At 38.7% G+C, this 20,872-nt stretch overlaps 1 protein-coding gene across 2 annotated transcripts in view; it reads right to left on the bottom strand.

Moving 5' to 3' along the window:
* The window catches only part of LOC105995892 (probable E3 ubiquitin-protein ligase HERC6), a 53,523-nt gene that overhangs the window by 9,517 nt on the left and 23,134 nt on the right, over positions 1-20,872 (bottom strand). Inside the window, exons 11-17 of one of the 2 annotated variants that reach the window (XM_013029804.1) lie at positions 19,072-19,165; positions 16,465-16,654; positions 13,096-13,238; positions 9,656-9,769; positions 8,304-8,312; positions 5,047-5,178; positions 2,406-2,546 (exon numbers count right to left, since the gene is read on the bottom strand). In XM_013029804.1, coding sequence (XP_012885258.1) covers positions 2,406-2,546; positions 5,047-5,178; positions 8,304-8,312; positions 9,656-9,769; positions 13,096-13,238; positions 16,465-16,654; positions 19,072-19,165 — 823 coding nt within the window. Of the gene's footprint in view, positions 1-2,405; positions 2,547-5,046; positions 5,191-8,303; positions 8,313-9,655; positions 9,770-13,095; positions 13,239-16,464; positions 16,655-19,071; positions 19,166-20,872 lie in introns of both variants that reach the window. The other variant, XM_013029803.1, reaches the window with a different exon arrangement.

Here is a 20,872-nt window from a genome sequence, read left to right as displayed (position 1 = left end):
ATTAATACGTTCCTATTCATGGACTGAACAACACTGAGAAAGGAAGTATATACTTTCTCTTCACTTCTGGACAGCGCCAGATATTCATATAAGAGTTCTTTAAATGTTGTCCCTTTGGAAACAGCCCACAACCTGGTGTGCCAGCAGGGCCAAGGCAGAGAAAGAAGCCCCTAACATTGCCCATCCTGGAGGAGAATGGAAGGAAGAGGAAGAAGAGGAGAGTCCTGGTTAAGTTGGTACAATCAATTGGGTATAATTTCAGTGTGTCACCAAAGTATTCCTGTGTTGGAAGTCTGGTCCTTCCTGTGGCAGTGTTCATAGATGGTTGGGTGTTCAGAGGCAGGGCTTAGTGGAAAGTCATTAGGTCATTAGGTCATTGGATTGTGCTTTGGGGAGGGATATACATAGTTCTCAAAGGACTCCAGTTTTTCTCTGGCTTCCTGACTCACCAGGTAATTATTTCACCTTCAAAATCTCCTGCTTTTAATGCCATCTCCTCTTCACTCCTCACCAGATCACTGAGCTGGTGTCAGTGCCAAGTTGTCGAATCTCTACAAGTGTGAGTTAAGTGTACTTCTTTTCTTTATAAAGCAACCAAGCCCAGGTGATTTGTTACAATCAAAATAATGAAAACCGACTAAATCTGTTGGCTTTAGTTCTCCATTCCTTATAACCCTGGATATGAGAAAAATCCTAGGTCCTTCTGTCTCAGCCATAATCAACCCTATAGAGACACTACCCAGAAAATTCTATGATTTCCAAGTATCCCAGTGCCAGGGTTGCTACCAGCAAGTCCCCAACCTTGGGGTCTCATACAATATTAGCCTTCATGATGCACTTGCCCTATTTACTTCTCAGTGGGAGGATAAGTGTGCATCTGAATTTTCAAAATGAGTTTAAAAATACAAGTAATCTCCAAAAGTAACCTCGCCTAACCTAATCAGTGTCTTCCCCCCCCATAATTCCATAATTTGATTTTGTCACTTAACTGATCCATACTAATTTGAAAAATAATAATCTCTATTTCCTAGCCCAGCAGGACAGTATAATGCTGAAGAGTAAGGACTTTGGCAGTTGTGGTCACACATGCACTAGGGGGCTGAGGTAGAAGAATTGAGAGTTCAAGTCCAGCCTAGGCTATGTAGAAAAACCCTTCTGGTCTCAAAAAACTCACAAAACAAGTAAGAGCTTTGGTATTGGAAAGCCCTAACCTCATAGTGTGACTTGGTTACTTGCTAGTTGTGTGGACAATTGATTAAATCAGTGTGTACCTCAGTTTCTGCATCTGTAAAATGAGATAAGCCATCCATTTCTCAAGATTGCTGAAAAGCTCAGTATTCTCTTTTCTACACCCACCTTTGCATTTCTTCAGTCTATGAGGCCCTGTCCTTAACCACCAACCCCAAGTCTTCACTTGGCCATGATATTCTTTTCAATCACTTCTTTTTTATTTCTTTCTGTCTTAAGAAATAATCTCTTAAATTCGTATATTCCAGGGAGGAAGAGAGGGATGGAAGGAAATAAGGAGGAAGGAAATGAGAAAAGGAAATTTCAGATAATCAAATAATATTGGACAGACATGTTCATTATTTAGATTGTGTAGTTTTTTGAGTATATACATATATCAAAACATCAAATTAGACACTTTAAGTGCAGTTTATTGTATCTCAGGTATCATCTGTGCTATTCAAGATTTAACATAAGAGCCAGGAAGTAATGGCTCATACTTGTAACCCTGGCTACTCAGCAGGTTGACATGTGAAGATCAGGATTTGAAGCCAACCTGGACAGAAAAATCCATGAAACTCTCATCTCCAATTAACCATCACAATTCTGGAAGTGGAGCTGTGGCTCAAGTGGTACAGCACCAGCCTTCATTAAGGGATAGCACCCAGGCCTTGAATTCAAGCCAAAGAAAAGAAAAGAGGAAGGGAGGGAAGGAAGGAAAGAGAGAAAGAGAGAGAGAAAGAGAGAGAGAGAGAGAAACCTGAAAGCATGAATTAGATTCACTCCCAAGTACCAAAAAGACATTAACATGTGCATGAATCACCTGGGGATCTTATAAATACAAGTTTCAACTCTAAGTCTGGAGCCAAACCAGAAATTTGTGGGAAGGGTTTTTTAGAGTTAGGATCTAACTATGTATAGCCCAAGCTGACCTTGAACTTGCAATCTTCCTGACTCAGCCTCACAAGTGCTGAGATTACAGGCATGTGTCACCATGACTGGCTAGGCTTCTGCTTTTTCTAAATGTTCCAGGAGAGGACATAGCTGCTGCTTTATGAACCATATGAATATTTGAGATTCTGTACAGCCCAATTTTAAATTATTTTCTATAGTTTTATATTGCAATAAAGAGCACACTTTTCTGTTCTGAAAAACTGCAAAAGAAATTAAAAACTTACATTGGTAGGAAACCACATGTAGGAACCATTATCAGGATATGTGAACATTCCATATTTAGGGTTGGTCATCTCTTCAAATATACAATGGAAGAACTCAAAGATGACTCCAGTCTCAGGACGAATTTCATCAATAAACCCAACCTATAGAATAAAACACATTCCCAGGCTTTGATTTTAATATGCTGCTCACAACAGGAAGATGAAGGAGTGGGAAAGAGAAAGAAATAGAGAGGTATATTCTGAGTAAAATGTAACACATATACCTCTGAAATATCATGCTGAAACCCCTTGGTACAATTAACACACATGCAAGAGAAAAAATAAAACAGACTCTCTTGGGGACACATACAATGGGAGGGGGAGGGTAAACACAGAAAATAGAGAGAGGAAAATGAGTGAGATGATTAGAGTCTACTTGCCCCAAATAGTCTCCCTTTACATTTATGTCACTTGTTTCTTTAGGCCTAGATACTGCATGTAAGAAAAAAAAAATGTCATCTGCAAAGAGGGAGAGTTTTACTAAGAATGACATTGCCCCATTTGTTAGGAAATGAAAAGACCTGGAAAAAAATTATAGTAAGTGATGTAAGCCAGGCCCAAAGAAACATAGGTCCCATGGTTTCCCTTATTTGCAATAACTAGTATATGTCTGCGTCAAGCAGAAAAGGTCAGTTAAGTTGATGTTAGGGAAATGAACCCTAAGATATGTATTCAAATTTTTTTCTTTCATGCGATTGTTTCTAACACATTTATATAAGATTATTTCTTTGTTGCTTTGTATGTCCCTCCCCCACTGTATAACCCCTGCTCTCACTGTATTTGATGTTGTTATAATTTGTGGAGGGGAAGGGAAAAAACAAATCGTTTAACTAGGGATACAGGAGGACCCATTGCAACAATGAGATGTACAAGTATTATGTCGAAAACGAACTTTACAACTTTGGTGGAGTGGGGGGAGGAGGGTTGAGTGGGAGGGTGGGGGAAGATAGGGGAAGAGGAAACAAAGGAGGAGGCTGCAATGCTTGATAAGAAATGTACTCATTATCTTGCCCATGTAATTGTAACCCCTCTGTACAGTATTTTCACAATAAAAAATAAAGAAAGAAAGAAAAAGAAAAAAATGATGCATGTTTCTTTCTGAGCCTGGTGTGTAATTTTTAATGGAAGTACTCTTACTTTTTTTAATCTGTGTTCTGTTTCTATTCTCATTACCTTGGAGAGCTTATCTGCTAATCTTTGATCAAACTTCATGGTGACAGCCATCACAGTTAAATGCTACCTCATCTTCCCCTCTGTATAGCCTGCTAACAATTTTGGCTTACTTCTGATTTTCTTTCTTCTGCTAACTTAAAAACAAGTCTGCTTAAGTCATTGTCAAGATTCACTCATAATTAGTCTTGGGAATCTTACTATGCTCCAAGTCTATATTTTAATTTGATCTATCTTAAAGTTAACTGTGTTACTTTTTGGTCATGTACAGGGCAAATGATTTTCTACTGATTTTCTCAACAGTCAAAATACAAAGAAAAATAGGTAGAGAAGAAGTCACATGATTAGAAAATCTGGTTTATAAAATAGTTTCTTTGATAATTATTGGCATCCCGTACATTTCCCAACTACTGGGAAATGTCCTTATCTCTCTAACTCCTACACTCCAAGCTCTGATTTCTTCTCTAAAAGCCTATGTCCTCATGCTAGTATTAGGGAAATCCACTACTTTCTATGAAGACTCCAGCTTTTCTCACAGTTAACCAGTATTCTATTCTGTATTAATATGATGAAATATCTGATGTGCCATACAGTTAAACACCCTGAGAGCATCCACAAAAGATTAGATGAAGGGTGACTGTAGTTAAACCTGTACAGTAAAAAGTCCCTAACTAAAACCATAGCTCAAATGTAGAAGCATGTGTTCCCCAGGCTGCTCTTGATTATATGAATAGCTATAATTTCCTATCTCTCCTGATCAAAGGCCTTTGCATATGATTTTGTAGTTCCTCCCACTGAAGTTGTATATATTTCTTCAGCCCTTCACTTGGTCTCATCTAGGAGACTTGACTCATGTTGTGTTTGTTGAGTGATTGCTGTCTTGTACCTCCCATGCTGCTGTGAAAAGACCTTACTTGCTGATCCCAGAAACAATATGAAGGGAATGCAAAACAGAGCTCAACTGTCCCAGGCTAGCCTATCTAGCTCTCAGCCATATAAATACATCCAGACCACATTTGTGGAGCTTAGGATGAAGTTCTCTGGTCAAGCATTTACATAGGATACAAGATCTGGGTTTGATCCCAACACTGTAACAACAGTAGCAACAACAAAACAACCACAGATCTTCCGACTCCCTAATGATAAATGGAGTCTATATCAGGATATCTATGAGTTAAATTGTTATTTTAAGCCATTAAACATTAGGATAGTTCAATAGATGACATTTTCTAGCCATTAATACCTTAGTTAACTCTACTTTTTAAGTCCCATTGTTAGTCTCTGAAGTTAACAAGGGAAATTCTGGTAGAAGGATAATCATAACAACAAATGCAGGCTTTTGTAAAACACTCCTTGCTATATTAAATGAACTTATTCCTGCCTATTGCCACCAAATTATTTTTTATAGTACCAATGAGGGTTTTTATAGTACCAATAAAGGTTTCCGAAGATCGGAAATTTCAGCTTGGCTTAACTGACGCAGGGCATCTTCAATTATGTGAGACCGTCTGACCTTCAGTTTAAACATGCATAGTTCATTGTTCATTAACATACTTGCTGGCCCCTGATTTGGACCCTGAAAGAAAAAGAAAAGAAAAATAGCTAGCTTTGTCTGTTGTCCTCTAGAAATTCCAAGGTTTAATATTTTTAATGAAACATTCTGCACAGTATATACGTAATCTTTCTGCAACTGCTGTATGTACTTATACTGTAACTACTTGAGAAAATTACACTGGATCTTTACTATGGAAGATAAAGCTATTAATTATAGGATCAGAGAAACTATAGCACCAAGGAATCATGTACCAAAATTAGTTACAAAAGATAAGCAGCTATGCAATTAGATATATTTCAGATCACTTGTGGTAACAGAACTTTAAAAGGCAATATTAGTAACAAACATGCTAAGACAAATCATTCATGACCAATCTTAAGGAGTACAGTGTTAGTTGGGCACCTGTGGCTCAGACCTGTAATCCTAGCTACTCAGAAGGCTGACATCTGAGGATCATATTTCAAAGTCAGCCTGGGCAAGAAAAGTCTGTGAGACTGTTATCTCCAATTAACCCTAAGAAAACTGGAAGTGGTGCTGTGGTTCAAAGTGGTAGAGCAGTAACTTTGAACAAAAGAGCTTAGAGACAGAACCCAGATCCTAAGGTCAAGCCCCATGACAGACAGACAGGCAAGTAGACACACACACACACACACACACACACACACACACGTACAGTGTTGGCCTTGGGTGGTGATACATGTATCTCAGGAAGTAGAAGTAGAAGAATCATGGTCTAAAAATGATTTAAAGCTAACTAAATAACACAAAACTGGCACCATGACGCATATCTGTAATTCTAGCTACTCAGAAGGTTGAGAACTGAAGACCACAGTTTGAAGCCAGCGCAAGCAGAAAAGTCCATGAGACTTTTATTTTCAAGTAATACCAAAGAGCTGAAAGTAGAGCTGTGGCCTAAGTGGTAGAGTACCAGCCTTGAGCAAAAAAGCTGAGGGATGGCAATCAGGCCTTGAGTTGAAGCATCAGTATCAGCACAAAAATAACTACATACATACATATATACATCTCAGTACTGGGAGATGTGGGGGAAGAGAACATAGTGTTAGCTCCATAACCCTCAGGAACAGAAGGGCAGTTTCACTTTGTTGGGGGCTTGAGGATAATATTAGCTGTAGAAGATGAGAAGAAAGACTTGCACAGAGAAGTGCACACTTTGCCATCAAGTAACTGTGAGATCCACCCACTTACTCTTGTAATCTGTTTGGAACTTCTAAAACCATGCCACACTCATATACCCCACTAATATCAATATTAAGCTTTTCTGGATTCTCAGCCAGATCTTGTTCAATTCCTTTGCATAGAAATGCAATCATAGACTTGCTATTCTTGCTTTGATCTTCAATATTCCTCTAAGATATTTGATGAGAATGATAAAGGAGTATTTAGGAATTCATAACCTATACAGCTTTCCTACAACAGTGAGCAACACCAGAAGATAGCAAAGTTCTCCCACTCCAGAGCACTAGGCTTACTGAGGTGCACCACATTAGCTTTCTCAGAGCACCCAGGGAAGGAGCACATGATTCTGGCCCTGGGAGATCCCCAGAGCAGATATCTTCCACCTACATGCTAAGAAGCAGTATGATTCTCCTAGATTGTTCTGTTTTCCCTTGAATTTCTCTTTAAGAAGCTCTAGGTTTGTATGAGATGGAGCAAGTCTCTCCTTTTTGGTGGTAGGCCACCTGGAGTAAAGGAGGCTTCAGTTACTGACCACTGAGAAACATGGTCCATGACTGAGTGACAGAGAATAGCCAGCATCATTCTCTATTGACAAAAGCAGGGAGAGGAGCTGTGGACACCCTGCATATCAGCTTACATTCTAGCTTCTCCATTGCTGGTCTCTATATGTTTCCCTTTCCCTGTGTATTTAAATCTGTAACCTAGTTTAGACCTGACCGTTTGACTTTGGTCTTCATCTGTCCTTGGGAGAACCAGATTGTGAGGTCTGCTTCTAAGGAGAATTACAACGAGGAGCTTTCTTTCCCACTCCAACCTGTCTGTGTCTGGTGTCCATATAGCTACTCACTAACAGAGTAGACTGATGAGACATGATTGTAGAACAAAGCACATGGAAGACTTGGTGAAGGAAAATATATGGGAAATTAGACTTGGGGAAGAAAGATTGTATTACCAGGGATGTTAGGAATTAAACTGGAAATGATCTGGTGAAACCTATCTATAATGATACAGAAAATAGTATAAGGTCATATGAAGAAAAGAAAGGGAAGATGTGCAGTCAAAAATTCAATTAAAGTTCGTTTTTCGACATAACATCTTGTACATCTCATTGTTGCAATGGGTCCACCTGTATCCTTATTAACAATTTTTTTCCCTTCCCCTCCACAAATTATACCAACATCAAATACAGTGAAAACAGGGGTTACTAAGCAACAAAGAAATATCTTACAAATATGTTAGAAACAATAGCAAGAAAGAAAAAACATTTGAGTCCTTATCTTGGGGTTCATTTCACCTAACATCCACTTATCTGACCATTTCTTCTTGTTTCAGACATATACTAGATATTGCAAATAAGGGAAACCATGGAACCTATGTTTCTTTGGGCCTGGCTTACTTCACTTAATATAATTTTTTCCAAGTCTTTCCATTTCCTAACAAATGGGGCAATGTACTCATTAACTTTCCCATGTAATTATAACCCCTCTGTATGGTATTTTCACAATGAAAAAAGTTTACATTGTAAAGCATAAAAAATTCAATTAATATCCTCCAATTTTTTTTAAAAAAAAAGAGACAGCAGCCAAAAACAGATCTGAAAACAACAACAACAACAAAAATGATAGGTGAAGAAAAAAGTATGGTCCAACGTTGATACCTGTGAATCTTGGTAATAGGGCTCATTATACCAGTGTTTCTATTTTGTGTATGTTTGCACTTCTACAGAACAAAGAGGAAGCCATATGCTATGATTTTGACATAGTTTGAGTATGTCTCTCAAAAGTTCCTGTGAAGCTTAGTCTCCAGAGTGGGGACATCAGGGCGTGGTGGAAGCCTTATGAAGTTGTGCCAGTGGAAGTTAATTAGGTTGTGGGGTCACTACCCTCAGAAGGGATTACTGCTACGATCATAGAGTAAACTAGTTCCTGTAAGAGTACTTGTGATAGCTATGTCACCCAATACAATTGGTCCCTTTAGCACACACACAATTACCCATATTCTGCTTGTATACTATATTGTAATGTAGCAGGTAGGTAGGCTACAGCCTCACTAGAAAGCCCAAATCATGCTCTTGAGCCTCCAGAGTTATGAGTCAAGTAAACCTCTTTACTTTATCAAGTATCCAGCCTTACACATTTTCTCATAGCAAGGAAAAAATGTAGCATACATACCCATAGTTTCATACGTGAATATATTTGCAATAATTTCATCCTGGAATACAAATCAAAAATAAATGGAAAGTCGTAGAAAATAGGACTGGAAATTTCTGCAAGTGCCTGAAAAATAATTTAAAATAATGAAAATTTTAATAATAAATTTCTGCAAGGGCCTAACAACTCAAAAAAATCAAACTCTTATCATGTAAATTTTTTCATTGCTTTTGGTATTTGTGCTTAACAAGTTAAATAACCTATAAACAAATTAAGTTACGTATAAACAAATATGTTTGGGAAGGGGGTTTGTCCTGGGGCTTGAATTTAGGGTCTGAGCTCTGTCTGAGCCTCTTTGTGCTAAAGGCTAAAGTTCTACCACTTGAGCTAGAGCGCCACTTTCAGCTTTTTCTGAGTAGATTATTAGAAATGAGTCTCAAAAACTTTTCGGTCCTGGTTGGCTTCAAACCCAGACCCTCAGATCTCAGACTCCTGAGGAGCTAGGATTGCAGGTGTGAGCCACCAGCACCCTGCTCAACTTTCTTTTTTTCTTTTAATTTGCTTGCTATCTTTAAGTAGTTGTACAAAGGAGTTGCCATTCAACAAATCAGTATATGAATACAGTGCTTTATTTATTTTTTTTGTCGGTCATGGAGCTTGAACTCTGGGCCTGGGCACTGTCCCCAAGCTCTTCAGCTCAAGGCAAGTGCTGTACCTCTTGAGCCACAGCTCCCACTTCTGGCTTTTTCTGGGTATGTGGCTCTGAGGAATTGAACCCAGGGCCTCATGCTTCTAGGCAAAGCACTCTACCACTGAGCCACTTTCCCAGGCCAAATACAGTGCATTTTGATCAATGTCATCACTTTCATCATTGTCTTCATCCCTACCTAGCCCAAACCCTCCCTCAATTTTCTTAAATTTGTAGAATATACATTAAATATTATGACTGCATTTCCTCTCTTCCTCTTTTCATTCATCTACATTAGAGTGAAAGATGTTTAAGTTTTAAGTGATCAATTGATTCAGCAAGTTCGTCATTGTAATGAGAAAATTTTCAAATCTTTACTTACAGAGATTTCTACACAGCTACGGTGTCCTACTTTAAAGTCTAAACATGGAAATGAACTTGTTATTCTTACCAGATTTTCATCACTCCAGAACAGTCTCTGACTCTCCCTATGAAAGTCAAATGAGTAGTAGAGTCCATCTATGTTGAAAGTGCCTTCTGGAAGTTGACGAGTGTTTTTGTTTACCTTAAAGAAAATATGACTTAGAATTTTAGTTTCTATTGGTAAGTGGTATAATTGAAAATATATAGGTATGCACATATAACAAACATTCACAAAGGATGAAGTAGCATTTTATAAAATTTCAATTGCCTACCCTAAATTTCCCCAAGTTTCATAAAGAATTAATGCCAAAGACATAAGGTACTATCAGTGAGAGAATAAATTAATCCCTGGGCTCAGCTATTATGAAAAAATGCTTATAAACTTTGAGGATAAAAATCCAATAGAAACAGAATTTTCTTTTAGCAAACTTTGCATTTTCTTCACATATTAAAGAAAAATTATTTGACATCCACTACTATGTCAAACATGGGATAAACCTAGATTTAAATATCACCTTTGGGGGTAAGCCATAGAAGAGAGATTCTGAGCTGGGCTTAAAGTGATGTCTAGATTAAAGGGTTGGAAAGAATGACAGGTTTAAGATGACCAGCAGACAGAAGTGCAGGTTACACAGAGGCTTAAGAAGAATGAGGGCTGCTCACACTCAAACACAGATCCAGATTTGTAGGGAAAAGAAAGATGAGTTTAATTTGTCCATAAGGAATTCATGTATTACCTAGGCCTCCACTTCAATTATAACTGTGTATTTATTCTTTAAATTCTTCCTTTGTTTTTCAAGAACTCAAACACTATTTTCCAAATGTTTGACTTACATTCACTAACCTGTACATAAATCACTTCATTTCAAACAATTAATTTTCTTTAATTTGAAGAATTTCCTCATAGTGTGCAAAAATAAATTTGCTGGTAAGTGAATAAAGAAATGTAAAGATACGGATTATTTACTACATTGAAATCTCTATAGTGAAAGGTGGAGGCTCAATAGTAGAGCAATTTCCTAACCTGTGCAAGACTCTAGGAAGGAAAGAAGAGTAGTAGCACTGAGAAAAATAGCTCAGGGACAGCACCAGGCTCTGAGTTCAAGTCCCAGGCACACACATACATAAATACACACACACACACACACACACACACACACACACACCAAAAACACACCCTTTGTGCTTCAAAGAACACCTATGAGAAAAATAGAAGCTTTGTCATGTGTGATTTAATCATATTTTTCCCATTTTATGCATTGTCTTAAGTACAAAAAATTTTAAGATAAATAAAATACGTAAATAGCCAGTCCATCTATAAAATGATGCCCTGATGACCATCAGAGAAATACAGAGCAAAGCCACAATAAAATACCAGTTTCTTACTCACTTGGGTGACAATAATTCAAACAACAGATAACAAACAAGTGTTGGCAAAATTAGAGAACAAAAGCTGGGAAGGTGGCTCAGTGGTAGAGCACTTGCCTTGCATGCATGAGGCCCTGGGTTTGATACATCAGCACCCCATAAGCAGAAAAAGCTAGAAGTGGTGCTGTAGCTCAAATGGTAGAGCGCTAGCCTTGAGCTGAAGAGCTGAAGGACAGTGCCCAGGCCCAGAGTTCATACCCCACAACTGGCAAAATGAAAGTACAGAACAAAATATATAACTTACTCATCTCTGTGATCAAAATGCAAAATAGTGCCGGTGATTGAAAAACCATCAGTTGTGCCTTGTAAGATTAAACATAGGACTGTCATATTGAAGTCAGGGATGCTGGATCTGACCTGTGCCATCTTGGCCAAGTTGTAGCTGATAGAGTATTGGGTTTAACTGCCATCTTGTCTTAATAGTGGAGGCAGGGAAGTCCCACCTCCAAGGTGATGGGAGTTCCTGAATTCCTAGAGGCAGAGGCGGGGACTTGGACAATAGGTTACTGGACCTGCCAGTCCTAGGTCATCAACTCTCAAGCTTCCTATGCCCCTGTCCCCTGACCTGACTCAACTCAGGTCTGGACCAGCTCAGGCAAGGTACAACATGCCACATGTCTCCTGTCTGCTCTTATCCTGTCTCCTGGCTCTCCTCAAGCCAACATGGCATCCTACCTCAGCTCTCCATTGGAACTGATCTGGGTGGTTGGTATTTTCTGTTCTTTCTTTCCTTTCCTGCTCTCATGGCTCAGTTTTCTGACAGTGTTAAGTGTATTTGTGGGGCTGCAGGTCTTTGTGACAAAAGTCCTCTTGCATTCACTGGCCTAATAAAGCCTCCCAATTCAACCTCTCAAAATGTGGCTTCTCTGCTTTCTTGCCATATAACAATAAGGGCCAGCAATTCCACTGTTAGCTATATGGCCCTGAGAAATAAAAATATGTGTCTGCACAAAAACATGTATAAATAGCAGCATGGTTCATAATAGTTAAGAAGTAAACATACCCCAAATATCTACTAGCTGCTAAAAGGATTAAGGTGTGACATATCCAAGTCTTTCCATTTCCTTGCAAATGGGACATTTATTTGAATTAGGGAACGCGAACAACAGAACAGTGAGACAAAGAACCAATGCAACAGCAATATACACGAGACAATATGTTGGAAATGATCTGTACAACTTCGGAGTATGGAGGGTGGTAGGGTAGGGAAAGTGGGAGAAAAATGAGGGAAGGGGTCACAGTTTGACAAGAAATGTACTTATGATCTTACTTATGTAATTGTAACCCCTCTGTACATTACTTTGACAATTGAAAACAAGAAAAGAATACAAATTTTTTAAAAGTATGGCACATCCATATAATAATGTATTATAATGAAATAGTAATTGCTACTGCAACATAGATGAACCCTGGCAACCTTATAGTAAGCGAAAGAAAACCCAAGTACCAGTAACTCATACTTAAAATTCTAACTACTCAGATGTCTGCGATCTGGGGATCAAGATTCAAAGCAAACCTAGGCAAACAAATTGAGAGACTGTTTTTGTTTTTGGGGGGGTTGGGGGTGGGGATGGGGGTATTAAACTCTGGACCTGGGCACTGTCCCTTACCTCTTCTGCTCAAGGTGAATGGTCTATTACCACGTAAGCCACAGTGCCACTTCTGGTTTTCTGGTGGTTAATTGGAGGTAAGAGTTGCACAGACTCTCCTGCATAGCTGGCTTTAAACCGCAATCCTCATATCTCAGCCTCCTGAGTAAGTAGGATTACACAGTGTGAGCCACCAGAACGCGGCTTACAAACTGAAAGACTCTTATCTCCAATTAACTACCAGAAAGATGGAACTGAAGCTGTGACTCAAGTGATAGAGTGCAACCTTGAGCAAAAAACAGGCCAAAGCTCAAGGGCCTAAGTTCAAGCCCTAGTACTGGAGAGAGGTGTATGAGGGGAGGGGGTAGGAAAGGAAGGAAAGGAGGAAGGGAAAGAGGGAGGAAGGGATGATTGGTTCATGTATTCCTTTACATGAAGCATAAAAACTTACCTTATATACTTCTCTCATAGTTTCTAGAAGAGTTTTAATATTATGGTAACTTTCAGGCAAAAAGAACTGCTGAAAGACTGCTGTTTTAAGCATCTGGACCAGTGTGTTCAGAGAAGATGCTTGCAAGGATGACCAACATTTTTCTGAGGGTATAAAGGCAACCATGTTAAGTAGAGCCCCCTCTTCACTGTCTGAGTCTTCTATGTCAGATATAGGTATATTTTCCATTTCCAGTGGCATAACCCAAAACTATATTTTCTAAGTAGATATTATTCACAGAAGGGGGTAAGGTTTTCCCTGACTGAATAACATAAGAATGAAAAACTCAAATTCAGGATTTGAAGAAATTTGTTAATGGATCATATTTATGGTTAATCAATAGACTATGATTTTCAACCTGATGATTTTTACAGAGGATCTACAAAAGCTGAAAACATACATGTGAATGCATAAAGAATGTCATCAAGGACTGGAAAGGTGGCTCAGTGGTAGAGCACTTGCCTTGCATGCATGAGGCCCTGGGTCCGATTCCTTAGCACCACATAAGCAGAAAAAAAAAAAGCCGGAAGTGGCACTGTGGCTCAAGTGGTAGAGTGCTAGCCTTTAGCTGAAGAGCTGAGGGATAGCGCCCAGGCCCAGAGTTCAGGCCCCACGACCGGACCCTCCCCCCCAAAAAAAAGAATGTCATCAAGGTTCTTTTCAGTCTGTGAAAAATTATACATTATGTTCTCAGACTTTATGAACAACTGTCACACATGGACACATACACTGAAAATGATTACTGTATTTTCATATTTCTGAGATTATGATCACAATTTTGATACAAAAGGTGACTTCTCAGAAAACAGTCCTAAAATGACAGAGTAAATTTCCAAGCTACCAAATTAAAACAGTACTAATGAGATTATATAAAGCCAACAAATTTAGCAAAGTAGGAATTTCCTAAATGGACTCCAGCACATCTGGGTCATTAGTACATGACAAAGTTGAGATTCTGAACTCATGAGAATCAAACAGATCAGGTCATAAATAGGTAGGGACAACTGAGCAGCCCTTTAGGAAAAATAAAATTAAAGATAATTTTAATAAATTTTATTTAATAAAATAAAAGGTAAAATTTCATGTTTAACATAAACATTAAATAGTAAAAATAATAGGAGGAAAGAACAAAAACAATCTGGATACAGCCAGAAGATATTGGAAAGTGAAACGAATGGGGCACAAAAAAAGACACATAGCATGTTCTCATTGATACATGGAGTTAAAATGCTGATCTTCTAGAAGCAGAGAAGACAATTGTGGTTAGCAGAGTCTGGGAAGTGTGTGTTGAAGCAGTGCAGAGATGGGAGTGAGACAAGATGGCTAACCAAGAGAGCCATACAGTTGAGAAGAATAACTTCTCATGTTTCTTTAAGCTGTGTAGTTACACAGCTATTTCAAAATAGCTAGAACAGAAGAGTTTTGAATATTTCTATCATAAAGAAATGACAAATATCTGAGGTGATCATTTTGATCTAGAATGGCAATGGTCTAGAATTGGAAGTTTTACTGATGAAGTTTAAATTGATATTTCCTCTTTCAGGGCTGCCCTGTTGCCCAAGTCAAGAGCTACAAGGCACATAGGTGATCATGTGAATGGGGATCACTAAATTCGTGGGCCCTGTCCTCTGTGAAAGGTCAGTCTCCCAAAATAAATACACCTTCACTTGGATCTTGTAATTTTGCTTCCTAAAATTTTTCCTGCATTTTATACATGTACAAAAATGCTTATTAACATTGTTATGATTACAAGAGTAGATACAACGATCTATAGATGGCACTTCCTTGTAACAAAGAACTCTTCAGTCATTGTTAGAGTTTTGTATATGCTTTGTCCCACAAGAGCTCATGTGTTGGACACTTCTTCCCTCTTATGGCAATGTTAAGGTGATAGGACTTTTAAGCAGTAGGGCCTAGTGGGAGGTCATTGGGGACTCTACCCTTGGAAGATATGAAAGTAGTTACCCTGCAGCCCTTGCTAGTTCTTATAAGAGGGTTGTTATGAAAGTTTGCTGTAGGGCTGGGAAGGTGGCTCAGTGGTAGAGCACTTGCCTTGCATGCATGAGGCCCTGGGTTCAATTCCTCAGCACCACATAAGCAAAAAGAAAAAAGCCGGAAGTGGCCCTGTGGCTCAAGTGGTAGAGCGCTAGCCTTGAGCTGAAGAGCTGAGGGACAGCGCCCAGACCCAGAGTTCTGGCCCCACAACTGGACCCCAAAAAAAAAAAAGTTTGCCGTAGCCAGGCGCCGGTGGCTCACGCCTGTAATCCTAGCTGCTCAGGAGGCTGAGATCTGAGGATCACAGTTCAAAGCCAAACCAGGCATGAAAGTCCATGAGACTCCTATCTCCAATAAACCACTAGAAAACTGGAAGTGGCACTGTGGCTCAAGCGGCAGAGCAGTCACCTTAAGCTGAAGAGCACAGGGACAGCATCCAAGCCCAGAGTTCAATCTCCATGACCAACAATTAAAACAAAACAAAACAAAACAAAGTTTGTTGTGTTCTCTGGTTTTTTGTATCAAGATCTGATCATTTGTTCGCACACATGTCCCTGCCATTGTCACCTGCTGTCATGTGAAACAGCAATGTCAGTTTCATGCCCTTGAACCTTCAAAATAATGATTTAAATAAGCCTCTTTCTTTATAGGTATTCCACCTCAGGTACTTTGTAATGGAGATGAAAAGACAACAAATCTAGCCAATAAAGATTGAGACAGATTGGGTCCTGGAATGGAATAAACCTTGTGGCATACATCAAGTTGTAATAAATAAGTTTCCAGAGAAAAATAGGAATGGTTTCCTACTATGAAAAGGATAACAAAAGAATATTGTGTATATATTCATATACATAAAATATCCAGTTCATATAAGATATTAGCATCTGTAACCAAGAAAAAACTGTAGCTAGGAGAAAACTGGGTGACTTACATTTCATTCTACATAATACTTTGTACCTTTTAAGTATTAGGTCTTCGACATTAGGTTAAACTAGAAAAAAATTATCACATAAAATTGAATAAACTAAACAGTAATAAAAAGTAACATTGGCATCACTTCTGGTCAAATATTTAAAGTTTAAAAACAACTTAAAGTTGTAAAGTACAGATTTCTTCTCATTGGATACTTGACAGTTAACAACTTGTGATGTCAAATTACATCTAAATCTAAGAACTGCACTTGTTTGTATGATAAACATAACGATTCTAATTGCTTTAGATTAACTTTTGCAAACATTCACAATCCCTGTACTCAAATACATGTCCAAAATTTGGTACAATTTTTACTTCAATTTTTCTCAATTGAGTTTATAGACTAAGTGACATAAAACTTACTCAGGACTTGCAGAGATTTTTGACTCATTTTACAAATGGCTTCTGCAAATGGAATCACCAGGCTCTGCGAGTTCATGGTATCACTCATCAAAGGACATTCAGAAAGTAGGAGGAAAACCAACAAAGCTTCTTGGTGTGGAGAATGACTTGGGAGAGCTTTGAGCAATCTTTCTGCCAGACAGGTTCTTATCTGTGATCAAAACAGGATCAAGGACAAGGGCCCAGGTTATGTGAAATATTACATACTTTAACAAGGTAATTATGAGATCAGAAGTTTCATTCTGGGGGTGGATCCAATAGAATAACCATTGAGTCTTCTAAAGCCACTACTGAAACCCCATCATTCCTGAGAACAGCAGTATTTGTGAGATGCTACTCCATCTTATATTGAGGTCCATGAAAGAAATAGAGTGAAACCAAATGTTCACGGACATACAGAGTGAATTGAAATACTCAAGACTAATATAAAATGTTGCAAAACCAACATTGTGAGCTAAGGACAGTGCAATGTACCTATAGTCACACATGCTCAGGAGGCTAAGAAGGAGGATATCTTGAACCATTAGTTCAACATAATGAGATCCTGTCTCAAATAGAAAAACAAAGGCTTGGGCTGGAAAGGTGGCTCAGTGGTAGAGCGCTTGCCTTGCAAGCCTGAGGCCCTGGGTTCGATTCCCCAGCACCACATAAGCAAAAAGAAAAAAGCTGGAAGTGGCGCTGTGGCTCAAGTGGAAGAGCGCTAGCCTTGAGCTGAAGAACTGAGGGACAGCGCCCAGGCCCAGAGTTCAGGCCCCACAACCGGACCCAAAAAAACAAAAGAAAAGAAAAACAAAGGCTCCACCTCTAATCCTAGCTTCTCAGGAAGTTGAGATGTAAGGCTCACCGTTTGAAGCCAGGCAGGAAAGGCTGTGAAACTCTTATCTCCAATTATCTCCAATTAACCAGCAGAAAACTGGAAGCGGGGCTGTGGCTCAAAGTGGTAAAGTGCTAACCTTGAGCCAAACATCTCAGGGATGGCAACCAGGCCCTGAGATAAATAAAAGGAGAAAAGGAAAAGCAAATAGGGCACCTATGACTCACACCTGTAATCCTGCCTACTCAGGAGGCTCAGATCTGAGGATCATGGTTCAAAGACAGCCCAAGCAGAAATGGCTGTGAGACTCTTATCTCCAATAAAGTCTCAGAAAAATAACTTCCAAAAAATAACTATAGCTAAAAGGGTTGGGAGTATGGCTCAAGTGGTAGAGGACCTGAATAGTAAGCACAAACCCTGAGTTCAAACCCCAATACTACCAAAAAAAAAGTAAGAGAAAGGGAAAGGGAAGGAAGCAACAATTTTCCCAGTACTCAGAGAGCTTTACTGCCAGGAAGGAAGCCAGTCACTCAGACTGCTCACATCACCAATATCATAATATTAATAGGTAGGGTCTTTTATGAATGATTAGGTAATAAGGACAGAAACTTTGTGAGAAGGATTAGTGCCCTTATAAATGAGATCCAAGGGGTCAGGTCCAGTGGTGCACACCTATAATCCCAGCTACTTAGGAGGTATAGATAGGAGGATAGTGATTTGGATTCAAGTTGGAGGAAAAAGTAGTGACACTATATCTGAAAATTAAAGCAAAAAGGGCTATAGGTATGGCTGAAATGGTAGACTAACTGCCTTCCAAGCAAGAAACCCTGTACTGCCAATAATAATAACAACAACAACAACATCCAAGACAGACCTCTATTCTCTTTTGCTATGAAAGTATCCAACAAATAGATGACTACAGTAGATGTAGTCATCTATTAATCAGAAAGTAGGCCCATATCAGATCAAATCTGCCTATATCTTGGACTTTCTCACCTTCCAGAAAAGTGGGAAGACAATTTTCATTTTTTATAAACCATCCAGACTATGATATTGTTACAGCAGTCTTATCTGATATCCTGATTATCTAGCTACTGTTAACTCACATCTCTTTAGTTCCCATGTACTCAAACCTAAATTGTGACCAACCTAAAATCTATTCAAACTATGGAACTTGAAAAGATTAACTAAAAATGTGACTGAAGAGAGGGAATGGGGTTGGAGACATGGTTCAGGTGGTAGAGGGCCATTCAATGAGTGAAAGTGTCTGATAACTGAGTTCAAGCCCTGGTCTCAGACAAGAGAGACAGGGAGAGAGAGATGGTGGAGAGACAGAGACAGAGACAGGGAGAAAGATGAATCAGTAGCAGAGATTCATCTCAAACAGATTTGTGACTGATCTCAAAATAGATAGTGGGTCTTTCAATATCCCTGCCCAGGACAAGCATCCTGCTTTCCAATACATTTACTGTTCATTTTACTAGAGAATATTTACCTTCCACACTCTGTTTTTCACATACTAGAAATTAAAACACTCTATCCATTGAACATCTAATGAGTTAAGAAGAAAACAAATGTCAACAGCTAATATAGTGTCACGATATAGAATAACCTCATAATAAACAATAGCACTATGCTTTAACCTCAATCATAGACCCATCTCCCAGCTTCCAGCTAAACTAACCTACAATTGCAGATGTTCCTGTAAAGAAATTCTATTGTTATTTATAAGCAAGATTAATATTGGCTATTACCATGGAAGAAATCCATTCAATTTGTGTTAACTTCTTGAAGGTATTTCTTGCCCTTTCTAAGGCCACATCAATGGAAGTGGTTCCTCCGACTACTCTATGAATACAAGAAATGTAAATAAATAAATAAATAAGTAAATAAATGTGAATTTCAGTAGATGAAAAAGATATTTCTAATTCCCACACCATTATTTTTTGTTATCATAACACACGTAAGAAAGAATTTTTTGTCATAAAACATGCCTCTTTTTTTTCAAAATAAGTTAACCTGGCATAAAAAAATATATATAAACTTTATATTTTGATTGTTAAGAAAAATATTGTAGATAAAACCAAACATTGGTGGTTCACAGGAACACACCATCACACAAATATTTCTTGATAATGCATTATTTGAAAAAAACCAATTGTTAAAGCTTGTTGAGTGCTAGGTCGCGATATACTACAGATCACACTGATTTATAAAGCACTAGCTTGGGCAGTCTTTATGGGAGAGGGCTACAGACTTGATGACCACAGGGCCAATTAATAAATACTCCCAGTAGTTCAAAACAGTAAGGAAAAGGGGGTTATTTTGGTTGTTGTTGTTGTTGGTTGTGGTGGTGGTACTAGAGTTGAAGCCTGATCTCAGGGCCTGGGCACTGTCCCTGAGCTGGCTTACATAAGGCTAGCACTTTACCACTTGAGCTACACCTCCACTTCATGCTTTTTGGTAGTTTAATTTGAGGTAAGAGTCACATGGACTTTCCTGCCTAGGCTGGCTTTGAATTGATATCCTCAAATTTCAGCCACCTGAGAAGCTAGGATTACAGGCATGAGCCACTGGGGCTCAACAAGGAAAAAGAGTTTGAGGTGAGAGATTCAAAGACTCTTAGTGCTCAAACTGCCTGCTGGCATTTTCTGTTGAAATTAATGAATCATTCAAGTTTCTATAATGAACACTTCAAGCCACTTGCCTAGACAAGAGTCTCCCAAATAAGAAAATCACTATTAGGTCATTAGCTCCCTGCTAATGAAAACAGTGTCATTTGATATAAATAGAAATGGTGATATGTATAAGTAGTAGCTTAAATTTTCAGTTTCCAAGCTGCCAGGAGAGAATATAACATGTGTACCACCATCTTCTGAAAGAATGAGCCAACCTGAAGCCAAGCTATCAAGGGAGGGTCAGACCTGGCCAGAGGAAGGGAAAGCAGAATGGGTTGCAGGGGCTACAAACAGTTCAGCAGCTAGTCATCATATTCCTCACTCAGACACCCAGGGGCCATACTGGAGAACTCAAAGGAAGAGGGAAAATAAAAGCAAGAAAGGAATTGATTAATCTAGGAAAATCAGATTATTAAACCAAATAAAATAAAATTTAATTTTCCTCTATAACAAGTTAAACACAAGATCTCTTTTCCTTATTGATCCTATATAGTAGGAAATGTAAAGAAAACTCTTGGTTTCTAAGTACTAAAGCCATGTTGAATTGTTCAGTTGTAGCTACAAAGAAGCATCATTCTCTCCAATCAGACAATACAGGAAAACAGTAGATGAGGTTAATTAGAATTACAACCTGTGGTGGGCTATTCAGAGATCACTTTATAAAATTGAAGAATTCTAAAGCACTCTACAGAGTTTTCTATGTTGAACTCTTTAGACACTGACAACAAAATTCATGTACTAGCTAGGCACCGATGACTCTCACAATCCTAGCCACTCAGGAGGCTGAGATCTAAAAGTCAACATTCAGTGTAAGCCTGGGCAGACAAATCAGAGACTCTTTAACTCCAATTAACCAGCAAAATGCCCTAAGTGGAGC

This window comes from Dipodomys ordii, unplaced genomic scaffold, assembly GCF_000151885.1.
Source record: "Dipodomys ordii isolate 6190 unplaced genomic scaffold, Dord_2.0 Scaffold123, whole genome shotgun sequence".
Classification (NCBI taxonomy): Eukaryota; Metazoa; Chordata; class Mammalia; order Rodentia; family Heteromyidae; genus Dipodomys; species Dipodomys ordii.
Note: the sequence above shows the minus strand (reverse complement) of the source record. Positions and strands in the feature narration are given on the sequence as shown.